Source organism: Streptopelia decaocto (genome assembly GCF_964273445.1).
Source record: "Streptopelia decaocto genome assembly, chromosome: 2".
Taxonomy (NCBI): domain Eukaryota; kingdom Metazoa; phylum Chordata; class Aves; order Columbiformes; family Columbidae; genus Streptopelia; species Streptopelia decaocto.
The window spans coordinates 123948160-123970442 of NC_138655.1; the positions used below are offsets into that span (position 1 = coordinate 123948160).

At 36.8% G+C, this 22283-nt stretch overlaps 1 protein-coding gene across 1 annotated transcript in view; it reads left to right on the plus strand.

Moving 5' to 3' along the window:
* The window catches only part of ZNF385D (zinc finger protein 385D), a 422677-nt gene that overhangs the window by 69542 nt on the left and 330852 nt on the right, over positions 1–22283 (plus strand). Inside the window, exon 2 of the mRNA XM_082047152.1 lies at positions 10313–10591. Within this exon, the coding sequence (XP_081903278.1) occupies positions 10313–10591 (279 nt within the window). The remainder of the gene's footprint in view (positions 1–10312; positions 10592–22283) is intronic.

The following is a 22283-nucleotide window of genomic DNA, read 5'->3' on the forward strand; positions in this document are numbered from 1 at the left end:
ATGCATCCTCTTTGTTAAGGAGAATGCAATCCAGAGGTGCAAGAATGAGATAAATGACAGTAACTTTCATATGAACTTGCAAAAGTATCTGTTAACCTTTCCAAACACAACAGACTTTTGTCTCGATGTGTTTGCATTGCTTGGAAAATGATCTGCTCTCCATTAAATTCAACATTGAATGGCCCAGTGGGTGTAATGAAGAAATAAGATAATAATAAAAAAATCCTTACACTTGTAAATGCTGCCAGAGCTACCTGAATATTTTATAATGAGCAGATAATCTGAAAAAACAATTACTTTTGTAGAAGTAGAAATGATAAGATTCAAATATAAGCCCTTATTCCTCAAGCTTTTTAAAACACTGGTGTTTATACAAGTGCACTGAAAGGGAGACAAAACGTTTTGTTTAAACTGGAAATCCATTCCACAGAGTACCTGATTGAAGCACTAAAATTGCTCTTTTACTCTTCTATGCTTCTTTTGGCTTAAAGGCCTTTTGTTTAAAAAAAGTATCCACATAGAAACACCCTAAAGGAAAAGTATAACAAAAAGAGGGGGGAGATTGACTTCTAACTATTGGCTTTTTTCATATGTGGTAAAACATTGCTGTTTCCTAGGGCTTGCGAGGGTTTGAGAATTCAAGTCACAGAACTCTGGCAATCTTGAGAAATTATCTTGCTGACGACAAGAAAAAATAATATCTGAAATTGCTTATATATATAAAAAAAGTACAAAATTAACTCCTGGCATTTCTCCTGAATTGAAAAGAAAAAATATAATTTCTGAATTTTAGTAATCACTTGTTGTGGCCTTTAGTTTTCTTTTCCCTATCTTGACTATGTTTATTGTCAGTTTATTCAGTGTCTGATGGCTGCATTTTATATGCATAACGAAGATCGTAAAGGATGAGCTTTCTGTCTCAAAATTATTGTTCTTTATCCTGCAGTGTTTTTTTGTGACTTGACTTTTGAGTCTTTTTCTGTTTCATTTTATGGATGTCTTTTCATCAGCATATTTCCAAAATATATAACCACAAAAGGAAAAAAAAAAAAAGTGACAGGTTCTCTCTTTAGAAACACAAGTCAACAACAACAACAAAAAGCTATTGGAAACTTAAGGATGTTATAAATATTACCTACTTGGATACAGTGGTAGCTAGTGGTTGTCTTGGAATGTTAAGAACAAAATATACTTGTCTGCAAAAATTAGTTGCTTGTTATGCCCAAAAAACTGCTCATGCTCTTGCATTCTGCTGAGATATAAAGATTTGACTGGGTATCTAGGCACTAGGAAAACTAAGCATCTCTAAGGTGGAATATGGCACTTACAGGGTGTCAGGATGACAGGTTGTAGGCTGATTTCACATCAGGGAGTTGATCCACATGAAAGAGGTGATTTTTATTTAGGAAATCAAAAGTAATTCCAGTATCTACAAAATTTCAGTAGTTCTGTAGACAAGATCAGTTGTTGTCTTTTTCTTTTGCACATCCTTTTGTTCTTTACACCTGTCTCTGGACCTTGCTAAATGGTCTGATTTAAACCTTTTAAATTTAAATTTAATTTTAAATTTTAATTTAAACCTTTTTGACCTTTAAAACCTGTGCTGACTTCCTACCTTCTCAGAAATAGTGCTAAACCCAAGGTTTTGGTCTAGCAGAGGCAATAGGGCACTTTGGTCCCTTCTTTTTTGAGCCCAGCCAACTCAGAGTGCTGTTGACAGGGCTTTCAAGGCTGTGAGTCAAATTCCTGAATGTGGAAATCGGGAATATGGAAAGACAATACACTTCAGGGTTTGCAGTAGCAACAAATTTTCTTGGTAGGCTGAGCCTTCCCAGGTTTTCTGGCTCTGCTTTGTGCCATTTTAACCATTGCCTTCTGTAATGGTTCTGTACTGTGAGGTACCACTGATGGAGAGGGAGGTGAGGCAATGCAATGCAACATCTTGCTGTACCTGTGTGGGAAGAACATCCCGCGGGGCCTGGGCACCAGACATGTAACTGGACCTATGTCTTCATTTGGCCCCATTTTAGGTAGAAATCTTTGCCTTCACGAGGAATGTCTCTGAAAACCAGTTGAATAAATAGCAGTTGAAGGAGTTTTCATGGCTTGGCTCTGGCTGTAAGTCACCACAGTAGTGCTTCTCAGATTTTAGAAGCTGATGTTTGCAAATTAATTACTTGGCCTTTAAATAGTTCCAAACCACCCAAAGTGCTCCATTATGTTAGCACAGGCTTGAGAAATAGCTATGTATTACTAGCTAATTGAATAACATATGGTGTTGATTAGTGCTTAGCTCTTTTTATAGAACTCAATTAAAAAAATGACTGCAGTATATTTTGAGACTATGAGATGTCTGCTGGTTGCTTCTGGCATGAGGGAACTGCTGAACCAAGTAATCATGAACTTTTTCTGTTTAGTTCATCTATAAGTTCCTTTAGGAACACATGGTACACGTGGCCATGACGGGAGATAATCTGGAGTCTGTTCGTTTGCTGCAGTATTGAAATGCAGCCTTTCCTGAAAGATTTAAGTGCTCTCCCGGCAAAACGAAACAAAAGCTGAGGCTTTTATTTTCTGTGCTATGGCTCAAGGTATACGAATAAATGATGACCTTATTTGAGAGAGATAAAAATCTATTCTTACATGGTTCAGTTTGTAAAGATGCATTTCTTGGGAGGAGTCCCAAGATATAGATATTAAGTTATAAAGCCCTCCAACCCCAAATAACCCCAGTCTCCTTCCACCTCATCATTCTCCCCTCCCCCAGGCAATAAACATATGGCGACAACCTCCCTTTATTTAACTTGATGCAGTTTTTGCTCAAGAGATTAATTTCCTCTTAAACTTTTCAAAAAGCACCTGAGATAATGATGATTATTATTTTCTTATTCACGTGGGTCACTCCAGTGGTATAACAGCTAGCAGCAGCGATCAGATAGGGAGGAGCTGGAAGGGTATAGCAAAACAATAAACAGGAAAATAAGGTGTTCCTGTCCCGACCTATCTTTTTTTTTTTTTTTTTTCTCCTAAGCTATATGGGTTTTCTGAAGAGAAATTTGGTAACTGTGCACTGTATGAGACAGACAGCAACAAGATGTACTGACTTCTGTCTGCAATTTTGTCACTAACTAGTAATTTAGCTCTTGAGCGTATGACCTGACAAATTCTTCCTTGCTTTTTAGAAGTGAGTGATGATAATTCTTGCAGTCCTAAAACTCTTAGTAGAGAAGCTTGCCAACAGCACCAACAGCATAAGATTACTTAATGCATGTATTCTGCATATTTTCACATTGGCTTTTATTGTATTATATACTATTTTGCATTTAATTTTCATCTGAAAGACAGCAAAATCTGAAGGACCCTCAACAAAGGGAGGTCCTGAAAAATCAATTATTTTAATAAAGCCTTTCCAATCCCAGTTGGCTCTCATTCCACAGTAGCTCTTCAACTGAAATGATGTTCATTCATTCATCCATCCAGAGAAAACGGATGAGCGTATCCTGAAGGTTACTCGGGTTATTTCAGAGATGCAGTGATTTCACCATGAGTTCCCTTTCACCATTTTCCCATTGTTCATCCATCTTACTGTATGTTTGTAACAGCCACAGAAGAAATGTGTCATTGACCATTCATGACCTAAGTTGCTCTGGGTTCAAACCCAGGAACAGGTGCAACCCTGATCAAAACTGGAAGGCTGCAGTGTCAGGATCCCATCATTCAGTGATAATGGGGGTACAAGAAGGAAAAGCTATTTTATTTTTGTGTTCTTGATCTTTCCCTCAGGCTGCCCTGCCCACTCCATGTGTAAAAGAGATGGCAATATGCTTGTTTTAAGCTTCTTCCAGGAAAAATTTCTAGAGCTAATGTTTTTTAAAGCAAGGTCAATCTAGAGGTTGTAAAGGCAAGTTAGCTGTCGCTGTCTTCTTGGTAAAGGGATCACGGGTAACTGATGCAGCAGGGATGCAGTAGTACCATAACAGGTAAACAGGAAGACTGCAGCCTACAGATATCCATTTTCAGGGAGGGTCCTGTCACATATATTGGCTCACAGTGTGGAAGAGTTTCTTAAAAGGCTGACACAAAGGCTATTCTGCTACCATGACTGTCATCAACCAGTAACATCCTGTCACCTGAAACATATAGCACCTAATTTGTGATGTTCAAAAGGATTGGAAGATTCCAGTTATTACCAGAGGGCTTTTTGTGTAGTGTGCTGGCAACATTCCCCCAAGATGTGAAAACTGGCAAGGTCATAATTAGAGATAGGATCTTGGTAAGTGATTTTTTCTTTTTAATGATTTTTAATTTTTTAAAAATATTTTTCTAGCAACGGGTCCTTCGAAAGCAGCTGCTATGTGTTGATATCTGTTACCTGTTGATACTGGATTTATTTTTATCTGTTAAAGTTCAGCCCTTTTAGTGTTTGAAGAGGCCATTATGGCAGGCAGAGTGAGACTCATGCTATCTAACTTGACATTTACAGCATAGGCTTCTGCAAAGGAAGGAGAATGCATGTTTCCAAGAATAAAAGATCCAAGTTTATAATTTTAGCGTACTTTATAGGAAAGTGGCTCTTTCCACTGGCCCTGTTTATGAGATGGAGAGTGGCTACAGAGTCCAGGGCTGACTAACAGACAGAAGCATCTGCATCTTTGATGATTGGCATCTGAGTGCCTTTGCCATTTTCATAGTTTTGGTATGAAATATTATAAATCTCTTGATAATGTATTTAGTGGACATTTGTCCTTCGTGTCCAATCTGTATTTTCTGTCCTTCAACTATTACAGGCAGTGTATTAGTCATAGTGACCTGTTGGGAGGTGGCTTCTTCCAAAGAGAGATTATTTAGGATATACTGTGTCATTCATCAATGACAAATGGTCTGTGCTGAGCACGACTGACTTACCTGCACAGTGGTCTCTTACTCTGGGATTTGTATACTCTACTGGTTTCTTAAATGAACCAAATGTATTTGACTATTATGTACACTGCGATAGTTCCACATTGACAAGACAGTCTGGCTAAAAAAAAGTTTAGTTTTAATACAAATGAGCAACATTTCGATATCCTTGAACAGAACACATGCTTTTATCTTGTGTTTAAGAAGGCAAGGATTGTTTCATGGGAAGGATGTAATTTCTAATCCCTCTACATTCAAGCACATTTCAGAAGAGAAATCCCCAGACAGCAGCTGTATTAGCTAAGCCAGAAAACACCCCAAATTGTAGTTGTGCTGGTGTTCCACATGGGACAGTTTTCTACTACACAAAGCTATAGCGTCATGCAAAGTTCATTTTACTGGTAAGCATCATTGAGCCAAAATTGAGGAAGGAAATTCCAAGGAAAATAAATGTAAGCATTTATCCACAGTGCTATTTAAATTGGCTTGAAATTTTGAATTCTTGGTTACCTTGCACATTCATTTTTAGTTCACTGCAGTCTTACTTAGGGCTCCTAAAGGTTGAGAAGTCAGCTTTCTTTTAGGAGGGGAAAAAAGTTATCTGCAAAAGTGATGACTGTTTATATAATATGCAACCAGTGCAGTCAAGAAGAACTCTATAATATAATGTCAGGAAAGGAGGGTTTTCATTTAATTTCTATCCATTTCCACATAGGATTGGCAGGTCAAACGAATAAAACATTGATAACAATTAAAAATTGCTTTTAGAATTAAGTTTATAATGTTTTATTGTAACCATATTCAATGTAACTTCCCAATAGAATAAATTAAGCATTCTTTTCCTTGCCCCCACCCACCAAACAAAATTGCTGCCTAAACGTTTCATTCCAGAAAATAGATGTATGTAATGATGCTGGCATGAACTGAAAGCCTGTGTGCTGCTTTGCAAGAATTACTCTGCATCTGCATTAGTTGAAACACTGGTGGATCTTTTACAAGATTTCACAAACTTGATTTTTTTTCTTTTCTTTTAAATGACTAGCTGGAGCGGTATGCTCAGTTGGATATCTCCCCCTTCTTTATCTTTTGCTATCTTTATCCTTGGCCTTTAAGGAATATGTATGTTTTAATCCTAAACCACTTCTGTTTTTCCAAAATTTTTTGTCTTCATGTTTGGGATTTTTTTTTTTTTTTTAATAACCATTTATGTCCAAACTACATACTGACTACTGGTATGTAATGCTGGCTTACAGCATCAGTTCAAGTGGTTTGCACAGGTGTGTAATGTTTTGCCTTAGTCCTTTAGTAGTGTCATTGCATATGCAGAAATCACTGTATATTGATAAAGGAAGTGGTGGCAGCCTGTAGTTTAATATGTATTTCTGAAACTTCTGTTTTCCTAATTTTCACTTCGTCTGCAGTTATAAATGATGCCCTTCTTTCTCCAGATTTGAGACATGGCACTACTCAAAAAAGTATTGGCAGCTCTAATGCCATCACAGCTTTCTAATGAAAGTACAAATCAAATGGTAGATGTAATTTCCTTTATTATTTTCCCGTGCCTTTATCTAGTGTGCATTTTATAATTTCTCTTTCTGGAATGAGATTAGAATGCAAGACAGAAGTATTCTATATGTGAAAAATAAGACACTCATAGATCAGGCTGTGTTGATTGGAATATTAGCAGGTTGTTATAACATGCTAAAACAGTTTATTAGGCTGCTAGTTTACCTGTGTAAATGTTTCAGAAAGAACTGGACATGTATACACAGTGTACAATTTTGGTTTAATTTACTAGATTATATTTGCTTACAAGGTTTTACATCTTGGTTAGAAGATGTTTTATTAATCTCATACCTATATGACTAGCACTATAGATCCAGAGATATATTGTAGTTGTAATTTTAAATTCATACTGCTCTCTAGTGGGGAATGCTTTCAATGCAAAAGATTATATATACTAATGTACAGCATGTATATAAACTGGGAATTCTGAAAAGTTACTGTCACCTAGAGTAATTCAGTAAAACTAGTGCTATCATGTTAGCTTTTTTTAATCCTTGTAATACTTTGGTTAAAGACTGAATTCCTTAATTTAAAAATATTTTAAATGGATGAGCATAGTTCTCTTTGGAGTGAATGGTATCTCCAGCAAACTCCAGAAGACTAAGAGGCTGATAGATTGTTGTTGCTTCCTCTCTCTCCGTTTAGGAGAAATACGCTACACATCTGCTGTAGAAAAAACTCAGGTTTTCTCCCAAGGTTCTACAGCCTCATAATGCTTAATGAGACAGTTCTAATTTGTCTATAGAAGTTCCTATCATCACAGTTGGTTTAGTACGTTTGATTTTAATAAATAACCACTCTTATGCCGCTTCTTTCTTTAATTTTGCTTTGGAATTAATTGTTTAGCCTGCTTTCTCGTCTTTTGCATTAGACAGCTAAAATCCTAGATAACAGAGTGGACTATACATGAAAGCTGAAATAATAACACTGATCGAACTGGTTGAGTGAGGTTTTAGTCTACCGCAAATGCAAAGCTCCTCTCAGAACTGGGTCTGTACTTTCCTAAATAAAATAGGGTTTAGTTAGCATAAAAGAACACAATACTAATTACTAAGTCTGAAAACTGAGATGGGCACTTTTGAATATTGATAGTTTTTAGATTTGCATCTTTAGATAAATTTATCTTTATGATTTGATTGGAAAGCAATAAATGTGTTTAAATCCTTGGGAGGACTGGCAGAACATTTAGCTGATGAAATCTGTAAGATTTGAGGCTCTCTCAAGAATGTTTTGCAGTATTTTGATGTAATTAGACCCAAATCTGAAGGCTTGTTTAGACTTATTTTTAGATGCTGAACCTTGTCTGTATCTGGGATAAAAGGCATCTGTAGCCCATTTTCTTGTGTTGCTGCAATCATCTTTTTTGTCTCTACGTTGACTGGTTTGTTAGTTAGAGACTAAGTAGGATCATAGTATTTAAGGCTGTCGTGATTTTGTCACTTAAAGTACAGATTAGGTTCTTTGGCTAGACCTTCGTTTATTCAGTAAGTCTGGGAGAACAAGCAGTGTAAAGATTTATATGCTATATAAATGTCTCATCAAGATGCTAAGTTGGTATTACATTTTGTACTTCTTGAATAGTAAGTTAGGATTGCAGTGCACAAAGCACTTCTTCACCTGTGGCATTTCTGCTCAACTTTAATCACAGAAGGTCATGTTTACATTGGTTTAACTTAAAGCTCTGCAGATGGGATTGTCTTATTTCTGTAGTTGTTACAGTTTGCTATTAGAGAATATAAGTTAACTATCCTTGAATCATAGTCCTGGGAGGTTAAGATAAGAAACTAATAGAACATGATTATTGTCTGTCTTTGAACTAGTCTGAACCAGACAAGTTATGAAATGGTTAGAAATGGACTTGAAAGCATTCACAGGAAGCTAAGAGGAGATGACTAGGAGTTGCTAAATACCTGATTAATGAACTCAAAACTGAGGTCAATGCATTTAAGCTTACCTGAGTAAAATATTAGGAGGGTTATTTTTTCTTCTATTAAATGTTACACTTCAAAATACAAAATATGTAAATATGGGAAACAGAGACTAATTTTCCTTCCCCCCTCTTTTTTTTTTTTTTTTCCAACTTGAGAAATACATCTTGCATTTCTAAGTGCTAAAACATCTTGGAATTTGTGGGGATTAGCTAAGGGCGGTATTTGTTGGAGTGCATATTGGAACTTAACAATAGGTTGTTCACATAGACTTTAATTGACCTGTTTATTGTATATTTTTTATTAAAAAAATAAAAATGTGATACTTATGAATTTAATCCTAGAGAGGATTGTAAAACATTTCTGCTGTAATAACTACCTGTATTTCTGTGGTGGATTCAATTTGGCTGGCTGTCACAGCCCCACCCAGCCACTCTCACTCCCTTTCAGCATCAGGATGGGGAGGGGGAAATAAGATGGAAAAACTTGTGGGTTGAGGTAAAGACAAGGAGAGCACTTACTAGTTACTGTCATGGGCAAAATAGATTCAACTTGAGGAAAATTAATTTCATTTATTGCCAATTAAAATAGAGTAGGATGGTGAGAAACAAAGACAAAACACTGAAACACTTTGCCCCTCTGCCCCCCACTGTGCCCCCCCACCCCTTCTCTTCCTTCTTCTTGGGCTTAACTTCAGTCCTGACTCTTCTGTGCTACTCTCCCATCCCCAAATGTTGCAGCGGGATGGGGTTTGGGGATTATGGTCAGTCCATATCACTTCATCTCTGCTTTACCTTTCTCATCACGCTGTTCCCCTACTCCATCACGGGGTCCCTCCCATGGGATATAGTCCTTCACAAACTGCTCCACTGGGCTTCCTTCCCATGGGCTGTGATTCTTGAAAAAGTGCACCAGCATGAGCCCTTTCCATGGGGTACAGTCCTTTAGGAAGGGACTATTCCAGTACAGATCCCTCACAGGGTCACAGGTCTTGCCAGAAAACCAGCACCTGCACAGGCTCATCTCCGTGGAACACAGCCTTGGCCAGGGATGCTGCTCCTGCATAGGCTCTCCATGGGCGGCAGCTTCCTTCGGGGCATGTCCACCTGCTCTCGTGTGGGGTCCTCCCCAGGCTGCAGGTGGATATTTCTTCCACAGGCTGCAGGGAGTCAACCTGTGTCCCTGTAGTTGTCACCATGGTCTGCAGGGGAAACTCTGCTCCAGCACCTGAAGCACCTCCTGCCCCTTCTCTTCAACTGTCTACAAGGTTGTTTCTCACATTTTTTTTTCAGCTGCTGGGCAATGTGTTTAGTCTTTCTTAAATATCACAGAGGTACCATACCTGTGGCTGATGGGCTCAGCTTTGGGCACTGGTGAGTCCATTTTGGAGCCACCTGGAACTGGCTGTCCCAAGAATGGGACAAGCGCTTGGCCTTGTCTTAGAGAGGCTGCCCTGCAGCCCCCTCTGCCAACACCTGGGCCCTTGTGCCTGATACAGTTTTCCACTGATGGTGACAGTTGTCAGGAGCTTCATCTAGCCCTTGCTGAGATTTCTAACTTAGCATTTGTAAGGTTGCTTTTCATAGGATAATTCTTAAATAAACTAAGGGTTAAGATAAATTAAAAAACAACCAAACAAAAAAACCCTGTGATGGGTTGGTTCTAGTGATAGATTTAGTAGTACCCCATAAGATTTAAAGACTTTCTCCTGAGTGGCTGTGAGGTTACTGAAGTTACACAGCAAAACTGAAAACCATGAACAGAAAGCACAACGTGAGTGGAAATGTAGCACTAAAATATGGACATGCAAAGAACCTGCCTTTTGTTGGTTTCAGGTGTAGGAATCTTGTGTATATTATTTTTTATTACTCATCAATTTTCCCTCCTGTGTTGTTGTTTTGTTTTCTTTTTCTCCCCAGAAAATATGAAGAAGCCCTGGAGCCCTGATTTACCAGTTGATAACCAGTCATACAATTCAGATTTCACATCTGTCCCAGACAGGGAAGGTGAGAAAGAAGTAGCACTCGATGGCACTGAAGAAAAGAAGGAAAGAGAAAAGAAACATACCAATTTCACTTTGTGTAATGTTTGTAACATTCAACTGAACTCTGCTGCTCAGGCACAAATCCACTACAATGGCAAATCTCATCAGAAGAGGTTAAAACAGCTCAGCAATGGAAATCTTAAAAGTGATAATGGTAAGCATTAAAATATATATATCTTTTGCTAAGTTTTGAGCTGAGAATTGCAGCAATGTGCAGTAATGTCATTATATATGAGACTAAGCATTTTTTTTTAATTCAGTGAACAAATCCTGTGAAATTAAGGCAAAGGTTCTTGTTGACTTCAGTGCTTGGGGTCATTCCTAGCATGAGTATCTGGCAAATAGCTAAAGGTATACTGTCTGTTGTTACAAGTGATTCTATTTCTTGTTTACCTGATGATGTTGTTTCAGATTCTTTCTCATTCCATTTGCATTTTGATGGTTTTCAATATAATCAGTAATATTCCATATTTTACGGTCTACTAAAAAGGCTATACTTGTTAGAGGTATGTTTGCTTTTACGGAATGTAAGGCATTTGCAAAATAAATTGAAACAAATACGTTACACAGAACAAATACATTCCCAAACTCATTTCGCTTTAGTTCCCTTCTTCAGGATTCAACCCATAGCTAGCGTAAGTCTGTTTAAAGATCATGACTGAAGTCAAACGGAGATGGAACAGAGGTTATTTTGATTTTAATTGATTTCATTGACAGCTTTGGGAAAAGCATTTTTAAGTAGGTGGTATGTTTTCCTGTTGTAAGAGTGAATTGCATGCCTGTGTACAGCGTTGTGCTGTATTATTGTATCTAATTCTATGTGCTGTGTCACAGGAATGGTAATCTTAATATGATGCGCTTAGGACTTTCAGGCTTGCTTTCTTCAGACCAGACATATTGCTTAATATTTTGTGCCATGTGTTGCTTCCTGCTGCATCTGCAGAAGGATATACTGAAAACTAATCCCTAGATAGGACCTTAGAGGTATTTTTAGTAATCTGTGCTTTGTCTTGGCTTTAAGAGTTGGGCTATGTTGCTGAAGTGTTTTAGATGCGAGTACTTTGCTATGTACGTGGTGTTGCTCATTTCCTTAAAACAAGACAAAACAAACCCCATAACACTGAAAAACACAAATAATTTTGTATTTAAGCGGCAAGACTATAATCTTTGGCACTGTTCAGACTTAGAAAGAATACCACTACCATTAGTAAGAGCTGTGAAGATGTGTAAAGATAGATTGGTTTCCTGATTGATTAAAAGTGCAATATGCTTATCCACGAATGCATTCCTTTTGTAACCAAATAAACATAGCCTAATGTTATTGCTGTCTTCAGTCAAGGTAAAATTGTGTTATTGTCAGTATTAACACAACAATTTTGCTAATAATAGAAAGTGGTTTTGGCAGTTCATTGTTCTGCTTTAATCAGTGATAATAAAAGAACTAGTAATTAAGCAAAGGGCTTCAATCATGCTTCAGCGTTTATATTCTAGAGAGGATCGATATAGTAGTATAACGTCATGTTTCCCGGCATGTTTCCTGTTTTCTCCTTAAAAGTATCACTATGTCGTGTGTACCTGCATCCATTTGTAGTCAGAAGATAGTTGATTGACTATCTAGTGCTTTGTTTAAAAGTGCAGTTATTTTGGGAAATGTTTTAAATCTGACAGATCTTTTGAGTGTCTTCAAAAGTAGCACTCCACTGAGAGAATAACATAGCGAAGAGCATAAGGAAGTGATTTTTCCCATGTCACCAAAATTTGAGATTTCCTTTTTTTAGCTGAACATGATGAATGAAATAGAGGTTGATATCAAATATTTCTTGCTAGAAGTTAGAACTGAATTAGAACTGAATGTTTGAGTAACCACCCTCCCCGCACTTCAAACAGAGTCGAGATCCCTCTTAAAAGTCAAGTAGAACGTGACAGACCTTCTACAATAATATGTTTTGTCAAAACTAGTATTAAATCTGAAATATGGGCAATATTCTTTGGATGAATGATTGTTTTGTTGATGAGACTCCAGCAAGTTCAAGTGATATGTGACCATAACTGAAAAAAAATATGGCTTGACCCTTTCAGTTTGTCAAATGCACACAAATGACTCTTTCTGAAGGTCACTGGTGTAACTGTAAAACATGCAAAGTAACGTTTATTCAATGTATGTCAGTAGGTTACTTTACTTATGATAATGGTATACCTTGTGTAGAAGTCTGGTTGTCACAGAAGACAGCTTTTATGCTCTGTGTCCAGGCTAATGATCTAATCTTTCTTGAGACTAAATTCTTCTGTAAATTAAAACTAAGCAAAGGCTCTGCTTTATGAGATTGTCTTCTAAGGCTTCGTCATTGGTAGTTATTAATTCTGCCTCAAGTTGAATGAGTGAAGTGCTTGCACTATGCACAAGTAAACCCCATTACAGTGATTCATGGACTGTACTGTGGGTTGTATTAACATAAACCTTTGCAAAGTTGTGTGTTCACTTGGAACTAACATACGTGGAAAAATTGGGAAATATATGGTAACTGTGACTTGTTTTGTTTCACCTCTGAATTATTCACGAAGTAGGATAGATTTGTGTGTTTTATATCACAGGGGTAATAGAAGTGGAGGATTGGTTTTATAATATGTGAAGCAACAGTCCATGTCTTATTCCCAAATAATTTACAATGGACTGCTGACCAGAGGTAGGGTTCAGCTGTATTACCCTTTGACTATGTAATTAAAGCTGTCACCCTATAGTCGTCATCTTCAAACTGTGTGAAGCAGCTTTTATCTGCTGGACATAAATAACAGAGCATGTTACTATACTTGAATATCTCTGCATAATTTCATAAGGTAAGTTGCTTAAAGTGCAGAGCCTATTAACCTCTGCAAATACATAATACATAATGTGCATTGTGGGGTTAAAAGCAGCATTTCTTTTCTGCTGTATTGGTATCTGTACTGAATTTGAACAACCCACCAGATTTTTTCTAAAAAGTTTTGCTAGTTGCTTATCTGTCAGCTTGGCAGCTTTACAATGTGATACACACTTGTCACCTTCCTGGGGCAGAGCAGCCTCAGAACAGCAGACTGTGCAGAGTCACAAAAATGATGTGAACCCATCACTTCTTGTGTCATTACTTGGTACAGTGGTTTGTGATGACTTAAAAGGACATGGTGAGACATCAGCATTTCTGTTACTGAACTGTATGTACTTGGGAGTAACACAATTTTCCGTGTTCCTTCCTCCTAATAATTGCTTTTTATGTCACTTAAAAAGGCTCATACATTCCTCATTACACCCTATAATATATTCTTCTTGCTGGTGATTTATTTGCCTTTCTGCCCTCCTACATGCAGAAACAAGGTGCCAAACAAGTCAGTGGAGATTTTAAGTAAGTTTTCAAATTAAAAAAAAGGCAAAATATGTTTCCTATCTGGTCTGCCAACATTGCACCACTTCTCATAAAACCAGCCTGGATGCTGTGGGAAGAAGTGATGTCTTGTGGGAAATGGTTTATTCTGACCAGCAGGAGGAAAACTCATGTTTCTACTGACAGAATGGAAAAATAACTGTGGATGCAAATGTGTAGCAATATCAGTGAAAAATCTGATATTCCTAAGATTTTTATGTAAAACCAGAGTTTCCCCTGTGCTTGCTTTTTGTGTAAATTGCTGAATCATCATGAATGAATGTGGCATATTTAGGACAAAAAATAAAACTGCTTTCCTCTACAATATTTTCTACAATATATTAGACAACAATAATGAAAGAGAGTGGGAAATGCCCTAAAACTCATAAAACTACTTTCACTTTAAAAATTGATTTCTGAAACATTGTTCTTTTGAAACATGAGAGCCAGTGATGCATTTGGCAGTAGTTTCTTTATCTAGCTCTCTGAATTCATAACCTAGACAAAAGGCCATCCAGTTTAGTGAGTTTTATTTACTTTCTTTTAAACTAAACCTGCCTACAGCTTCTTTTCAGTGAAATTTCATCTTAGTAAAATTTTATTATACTGTGAAGAAGGACAGTGAGTGCATGGAACAAGGGGAAGAGATCCGAATTAAATTTGCAAAAAACAAATTTCTTAATTCATCGCTAAATATTACTTAAGAATGAATAACAATTAAATTGTTATAATTATACTGAAATATACATTAAAATATGAGGAAAAATTGTTTCACGCATTTTATTTGTTCTTTTCAAGATAAAGCAAGAAGTTGCACCATGACAGCTATTTTGCTGTTTTGTGGTTGCAAACCTTTTTATGTCATGTTGTGCTGCAGAGCCTCATGGCCAGTTAACAGTAAATCCAGTATGAGTTATCGTCTGGTTTTAAGCCTCTAGTTTGTGGGTCATAGATGCCAGTATTTTGTAAAGAAGCACAGCAGGTTCCTTCTGGGTATTCTGTAATACCTCTCAAATGTCAAAGCTGGAGATCTCAGGACAAGTAGGACTGGCTGAGGGCAGTGTGGTGTCACTTCCACTGCTCCCAGATGTAAATCTTTCTTCTTATTCCAAAGCACTTGTCTGTTTTCATCATGTTCCTATTCCAGTTAGCAAACTATTAAGTTTCTGCTTTCAAAAGCACTTTTACACGCAAGATAGGCTTTTAAAACACTAGTATTTGCAGAATTTATTTTTGATTACATTCAGAAATGCAATAGCCACCATATATGACATCATAGTTCATCACAAAGTTTTATCACAAGGTAACTTGTGTGTCATTGAATGAGTTAAGAAAGAGCCAGTTCACACCAACCACATGCATGATGTTCATATTTCCCCTGATAAACACAGTAGAATCCACTTGGTTTTGTGAGTATAGAAAAAATGATGGATGGATGGTAATTGTGGACAAACCCTTTACATGCGTGAATTGCAAACTTCCTATAGATAAATGAATGTTACATGTTACAAATAAATACAAAGGGACATGACTGAATTTTAATAGAGACCAATCAGGTAAACTCTAACCTTGTAACAAGTTGTGGGGAGACTGGGGAGAAAGCTTAATGGGTGCATCTGGAATAACTTCAATAATGCCATGCAGCCACAAAGGTAACATACATTTTAACAGTCCCCCAAAACATTCTTTTAGATTTGAGGAGGAGAAATTCATAGTAGTTAAATAATTTTTAATGTAATGTGTCTGGTATTTGGTCCACTGAATAGCATGACAGAATGAAAAAAAAAAATGATATGAGCCTAGTAAACTGTGTTTATTAATAATGGTTAATTCTTCAGAAGCTGGAGGATATCTAGAAATTGTTGTTCACAAAGTGCACTTACGGATGTGTTTATGTCCTTTCTTGAACTATGGTTTCAGTCTCAACTGGTAAATTCCTTTATTTTTTACCATCTTAGGTGACAGCTGAATAATGCCTATTTTGGCAGTTTATTATGAATCAAACTGTTTAACGTATGTGAAGAGTCTCCACCATCAGGAATATCTGCCCAGGGTCTAAACAAGCCTCTAACTGTAGACTGAAAAAATTATAAACAAATTTGGTTTGTTCCAGTTTTCTGCCTGAATATAAGACTGCGTACATTCTCTTGTAATATCCCTAGCTGTAGAGAGTGCCCTCCTTTTGGGTACCATCTCCAAAGCAATATGTTTAGCAAGTTGTTGGCGTCCATAGGACATGGATGTTTGTCCATGAGAAAACAGCTGAAACAAATTCAGAAGTGGATCCTTACTTTGCTGCCTTCTAGCAAAGCTGGATCAGGTTTGTGATTGCTGTGCTGGGGCAGTAGGGGCTGAGATACTTTAAAGGTGTCTTCAACAGCACACAAAATCTTCTCTTACATGCAGGTTAGAGGGTGAAAACTTTCAACCCTTGTTATCCCTATTTGCTACACTTAATCCTCTTCCATACTCACCATTCTTACTCCATATATTCCGAGCATTGTTCTCTCACAGTTCGCTTGGCCTTTTTAGACATTAGTGGCCTCATGTCTTCAGGACTTCACGTTGCTAAGAGATGTACAGCACTTTTTCTTCTATCTAATCTGTGCTTAATATATACTTGTGAAAAGCAGGAAAGCTGACCATCATCTTACTTTCTTTGCACCTCTACTTAATATCAACACAGACTCTTTTTAATCACTTTTTTTTTTTTTAAATCTCCTGTTTGGCTTCAGACTAGAACCTGCCATATGCTCTATTTATCTGAACTGGTTTGTTTCCCCATTTTAATGCTGTTTTAGGTAAGTATTGTCTTAGTGTTTTATGCTGTAGCAGGAATACCGATAATCACTACTAAATTAGCTGTATAAGGTTCATTTACTCTGAGATCAATCTGTGTCCATTTGTGGTGTTTCTGAACTGTGCTGAGATGTTGGTCTGCCTTTCTTTGCTTCTCCCTGAGTGTGGCACCAGTCTCATTTCTGAGAACACTGGTATTTGATCTCTACTTGCATGTACAGCAAACAAACTCTTGAAACCTGTTTTGCATTATCTCCATTTAGTTCTGCTTATATCACTAGCTCCAATATAGATTATGATGATCATGGCTTCCGTCCAGACCTTCTCAGTAACTTGCCTTCTTTTAATATGATGTTTTATTTTTTCTGCACTGGCATCTGGTAGGCAACAAATCTTCTATGAGTCATGACAACACACTAAGTTTATCAACATTTCCCAGTATTAATTTCCCGAGAGCTAGCTTTTCCCTTATTCACTTATTTTTCTTACTTTAAATGTAGGTCTGTGTTCCTCAATGAGCCTCTACAAGGATAAATTTGTACCTCATGTGGCATTATTTTTTTAATTTTTAAGGTATCACAGAATTTAAGCAGAATTTTTGAGTTATATCTGACTAGAAGAAAAATAAAGCAGATATCATCAAATGTGACATACATTTCAGTAAGGCTGACTTTTCTTATTTATGGTTTATTATTCCTCTGATTCAAAATATATTGTCTTACTGATAGTTATGTCACAGAAATCTTTAGTTAATTCTTTATCCTCTGACATGTTTCACAGCAGGGGGAAATATATTTCAAGATAAGAGTTTTAAGACCAGCTTCAATGAAATTAATTACAAACTCCTGCTGATTTCAAGAGAAGGAGGCAAGTTCCTCGCACTATTGAGGAACTTAATTAATGTTAGCACACATTTATGCCAGTTCAGTTTACATCTTCGAGGAAGCATCAATTCTAACCTACATTTCACATTGCTACTGTTGGAATGAGTTTATCTTTAAGATTATTTTCTTTTGTTACTTTAATGCTTATAGGTTAGCCTGACTGGAGTCTCCACGCAGACAGCATTGTAGATATATAAATAAAACCAAGATTTCACCCTCAGTTTTTCCATATATATATATGAAATTAGAGAACTGGAAAGATACAGTGATTTTAAGCAAAGCAGCTCACTTACTAAACTGATTCTTAGTCCTGTAATCAGAATTAAAATTCTTAAAATTCTTCTCTAGACACTTTATGTCAGAGTAGTATGTGTTTAAATCCAAGCCTTCCTCATGGGGATTGTATGTAATTCGTTATATGGAATATAATGTCAGAAACAGAATATTATTAATTTTATTCTGTTGAGGTTGTTCCATGTGTAATTATCGTTGGGAACACTTAACGACTCATCTATCCCTTCTTTGCCAGGAGAACTCCATCCCTACCTTTTGAGTAATTCTTATTTCGTCCCAATATAAATAGCAAAACTATTAAAAAGTGGATAAAAAAACTTCCTCCTTCTGCTTCCATTCCTGTCCTCAAATTTGATATGGGTTTAAACCTTGGCAGCTTGCATTGTGGATAGGTATGTTTTCCACTGGGGAAAGACAGTAGAATTTTTTCTTTTCCTTGGTCCTCAGTTTTAACTATTCAGGTAATATTTCCTAGTTTTTCCCAGAGTATGTGTGGGTTTTTTTTGAAAAATATGATTTTTTAAAAATTTAATTCTCAAACTGAATAAAACCAATTATTAAATGGCCATAGTTCTGACTGCACCTAGCTCCACTTTTCTCAGTTTTGATTCAGGCATGCTACCAGTCATTAAACTTCTGTATAGTAAAACACAGATGGATGTATATGCATAACTCATCATTCTCAGTAAACTTCCAGTTTTGATACTCCCTTTTTCTCATTTTACTGTTGGAAAAAATAGTTTCTTTAAGTTTTCCTTTTTCCTAGAAGTGGCAGCAAAATTCAACTGATAAAGTGACAGCATTCTTCTTACCAAGCGTAGTTGCAACAAGGACCCTAGACAAATGTAGACAAGTTGAGGTTGAAATACTACCAGGGATATCACTCAGCTCAGTAGTGGTATCTGAGACTCTGAAATGTCTTTGCTATGTGATGTTATAAAAATTAGAAGTCTTTAAAAAAACAGTTCACCCTTTTGGAGTAGTCTCTGACCTTACACCCATAGGGCATGAGAGTCAAGCCTGTAAAAGTGTATCTTGTGGAATTGTATACTGGGAAAGTTTTCAGTGCAAAGCAGGATAGTACATTTTAAAGGGATCTGTATGGGAAGAATATAAAATTGAGGTGCCTGGAAAGAGATGTTACTTCCACCTTCAGAAAAGGCAAGAACTAGAAGCCAGTCAGTGTCCAGGAAGTTTATGGAGCAAGTCTTTATGAAAGCCGTGTGCAGGCACATGAAGTAGAGAAAGGTGATTTGGAACAGCCAACACAGATTTACATGTAGACATTGTAAAACCAGCCTGATTACCTTCTGTGGTGAAACGGCTGGCTCTGGGAACATGGTATTATAGTTTTGTGACTGAAGAAATGCTTTCATTATGATCTCCCATAGGATCATTGTAGTCAAATGGTGAGATAGGGGCTGGATGAATGGAGTACAAAGTAGACTAGAAGCTGGACAAACTATCTGTTTTGAATTGTAATGATCAATCCTTCACAGTATAACAGGCAGATGATTGGTTATGGCATTCCCCAAGGACTGATAGCAAGGGCAGTGCTCTTTACCATCTTCATTGGTCACCCTGATAACAGGATGGAGTGCACAGTTGCCAAATCTGCAGGTGACACTAAACATGGCATAATCATTAGTATGATGGAGTACAATGCTGTCCTTCACAGGAACCTCAACAAGCTGTAGGAGTGCCCCAGCAGTAACCTCATATAAAGTTCAAGAGATGCAAAACATGAAGTTCTGCAGGAGGAACATACAGAAGTTAGAGGCTGGAGAACAGCTTTGTGAAAAAGGTCCTGGGTGTCCTTGTGGGCAATAAGTTGAATGTGGTTCATGAGTTTTTGCAGAGATGAAGGCGTAACTGCACACTGGACTTCATTTGCAAAAGGATAAGTAGTAGTTTGAGGGAAGTGTTTACTGTTCACTCTGTTCTTTTGAGATCACATGTGGAGTATTGTGCCCCCAGTACAAGAGAGACACCAGACCCATTCACTTTTTTTGATAAGATGGTCAGGTTGCTGGAGCACGTGACTCATGAAGAGAAGCTGACAAAGCTGGTCTTGTTTACTGTGAAGAGAAGGGCTAATGGGGGATCCTGTTGCAGTCTTCAGCTTCCTAGGGGGACTTCAGAGAGAAGATGCATGTGTACAGTGAAAGGGCAAGAGGGAACAGTCACAAGTTGTAGCAAGGGAAATTCTGATTAGATACATGGGAAAAAAGCATTCACAACTTCACGATAAAGATGAGTAAGCACTGGAATAAGTTGCCCAGAGAGGCTGTGAAAGTTATTCTGTGGAGAATTTAAGAACTCAACCTGATCTAACATTGAAGTTAGTTCTGTTTTTAGTAGGAGGTTGGGCAAAACAGATTTCAGGGAACCCTTTCTTCCTGGATTATTCTAAGGTTCTGTAGAAGATACACTAGGAAAACATCAGTGTTAAAAATTCGGGGGCCTGCTTGTTTAATTTACATCAGAAGTAGTATTATATATAGAGCCAAAGGCTAGGATTTTTCTTCATAGCTATATGTTTAAAAAAAAAATGCCAAGAAAACTCTACTCTGAATGTCAAGTTGCTGATGGCATTTGACAGAAGCAAAACAAATACAGTAAAATCTGTATTCTTAGAAAGGCTTTGAAATGTAAAACAGTTGAAGTCTTTTTCAGTATTTTTTCATTAAATTGCCTGTAGTATGGTCAGAACTGCTGTTGATGCAGGTTACAGCCCGTCTAGTTAGATTATCAAAATAAAATTCTTGTCCTCTAAAAGAGGAAAGTAGGAACAAAACTACTAGTATACATGGATCTTGTTTTTAGACCTTTCTTCTGTTGTTAGTGGTGACAGAGGGAAGAAAAGATGCTAAAGGCTGTAGTAAGTAACAACATATACCATGTTGTTCAATGATGTACTAAGATAGACTTGGTCTTCATGGTATGCCAACATTAATAGCCATTCAAACTTATTTTTCTTAAAATACATTAACTTTCAATGTAAACCATTGAAGGTGTCAACAGTAGACCCTGCCATGTAAGTGCTGGAGTGATCAAACAGCTTGTTTAAAAAATGAAAAAAATAATCCTATAATTGATATTGAATTTGTTTGTGGGTGTTTAATTTTTTTTGTGTGGTGTTGTGTTTTATTGTTGTTGTTCTTTTTTTTCCGTCTCACAGATCGCATTTCATAATGAAATTACATTAGGAATAGTAGATAGGAATAATAGAAGAGTAATTTTTGTACGTTGAGGGAAACATAGATCTCTATTTAGAATTGTCATTGTAGTCTAATATCAAAAGTATGACACATCAGTAACAGACTAGTCCCAATGTTTTAGAATCTTGAAATGTTTAATAAAAAAATATTGCCATAATAATTCACTGTATTTTATTTGATTTTATCACTGACCCTTGGGTCATTTTATCAATGACCCTTGTTGCAAATAGGTGAAATATGCTTGAGAAAGCCGAATGAAAGACCCTGGAACTGGCAAACTTTGAAAAATATACATTATTCAGAATTGTAGCATTGACATTTAAAGACTTACTACTATGAAATAAATTGTTTTAATAACAGTGTCAATCCTCTCTGGTCTTATGAACCCCTTAAGGTAAAAGATAGTGGAAACAAAAAATGCAATAACCAAAGAAAGAACACTTAAATAAGTTTATAGCTGGCATAGAAAACTCAGTACTATTCAACATTTTAATTTTATCAACACTATTTTTTAAAAGCCAGAAAAGTTTATTTCAGCAGATTGAGCCTCTTAGTTTTATCTTTGTGAGATTGGATGTATATTTTAATAGTTATAAATTACTTTTAGTACAGGCTGAAAATTTGGACTGTAGGTTAGTTTAATCTGTTATGTACCTGCAAATCAGTTGCAGAGGAAATAATTGGCTGCTTTTGTGATTTCTTTGATGTCACACACAGCCTGTCATATGAAATCCATTGATGACGTTTATAGAATACTAGAGGGCCAGGTTAAATTTGAATATGTGTGCTCCTGAGAACAGCGGTTATATATTCATACACACACGTAAAAAAAAGTCATGCCATAGTTTTTTTTCTTAGTTTGCTTAGAAAAATGTTATTTCTTGGGCTGGTTTGGAAGAAAATTCCAGTGGAATACGGATCACACTTGTGTGCCATCTCCCTGTTTGCTCAGAATGGGTCATGTATGGTAGTCAGCAGTTAGTTACTTTTTAATCTTTGAAAATTATAGTGGATGTGTTTTTGCTGAAGACTTGCAATAATTTCTTTTTGAAAGGAATTTTCCAAAGCGTATGTGTTTATTTTGTCAAATCAGAAGTCATAGTGATGATGTTTTCAAGTGAACATCAGTAGACATAAAGCTTCCCAATCCTAATAGCTCTGGAAAGCTGACTTGCATTTCTTCTAATTCAGTTATATTCACTGATCCTGCAGATTTTATGGTCCAGAGAACCTGCTCTAAGACAGTATGATGT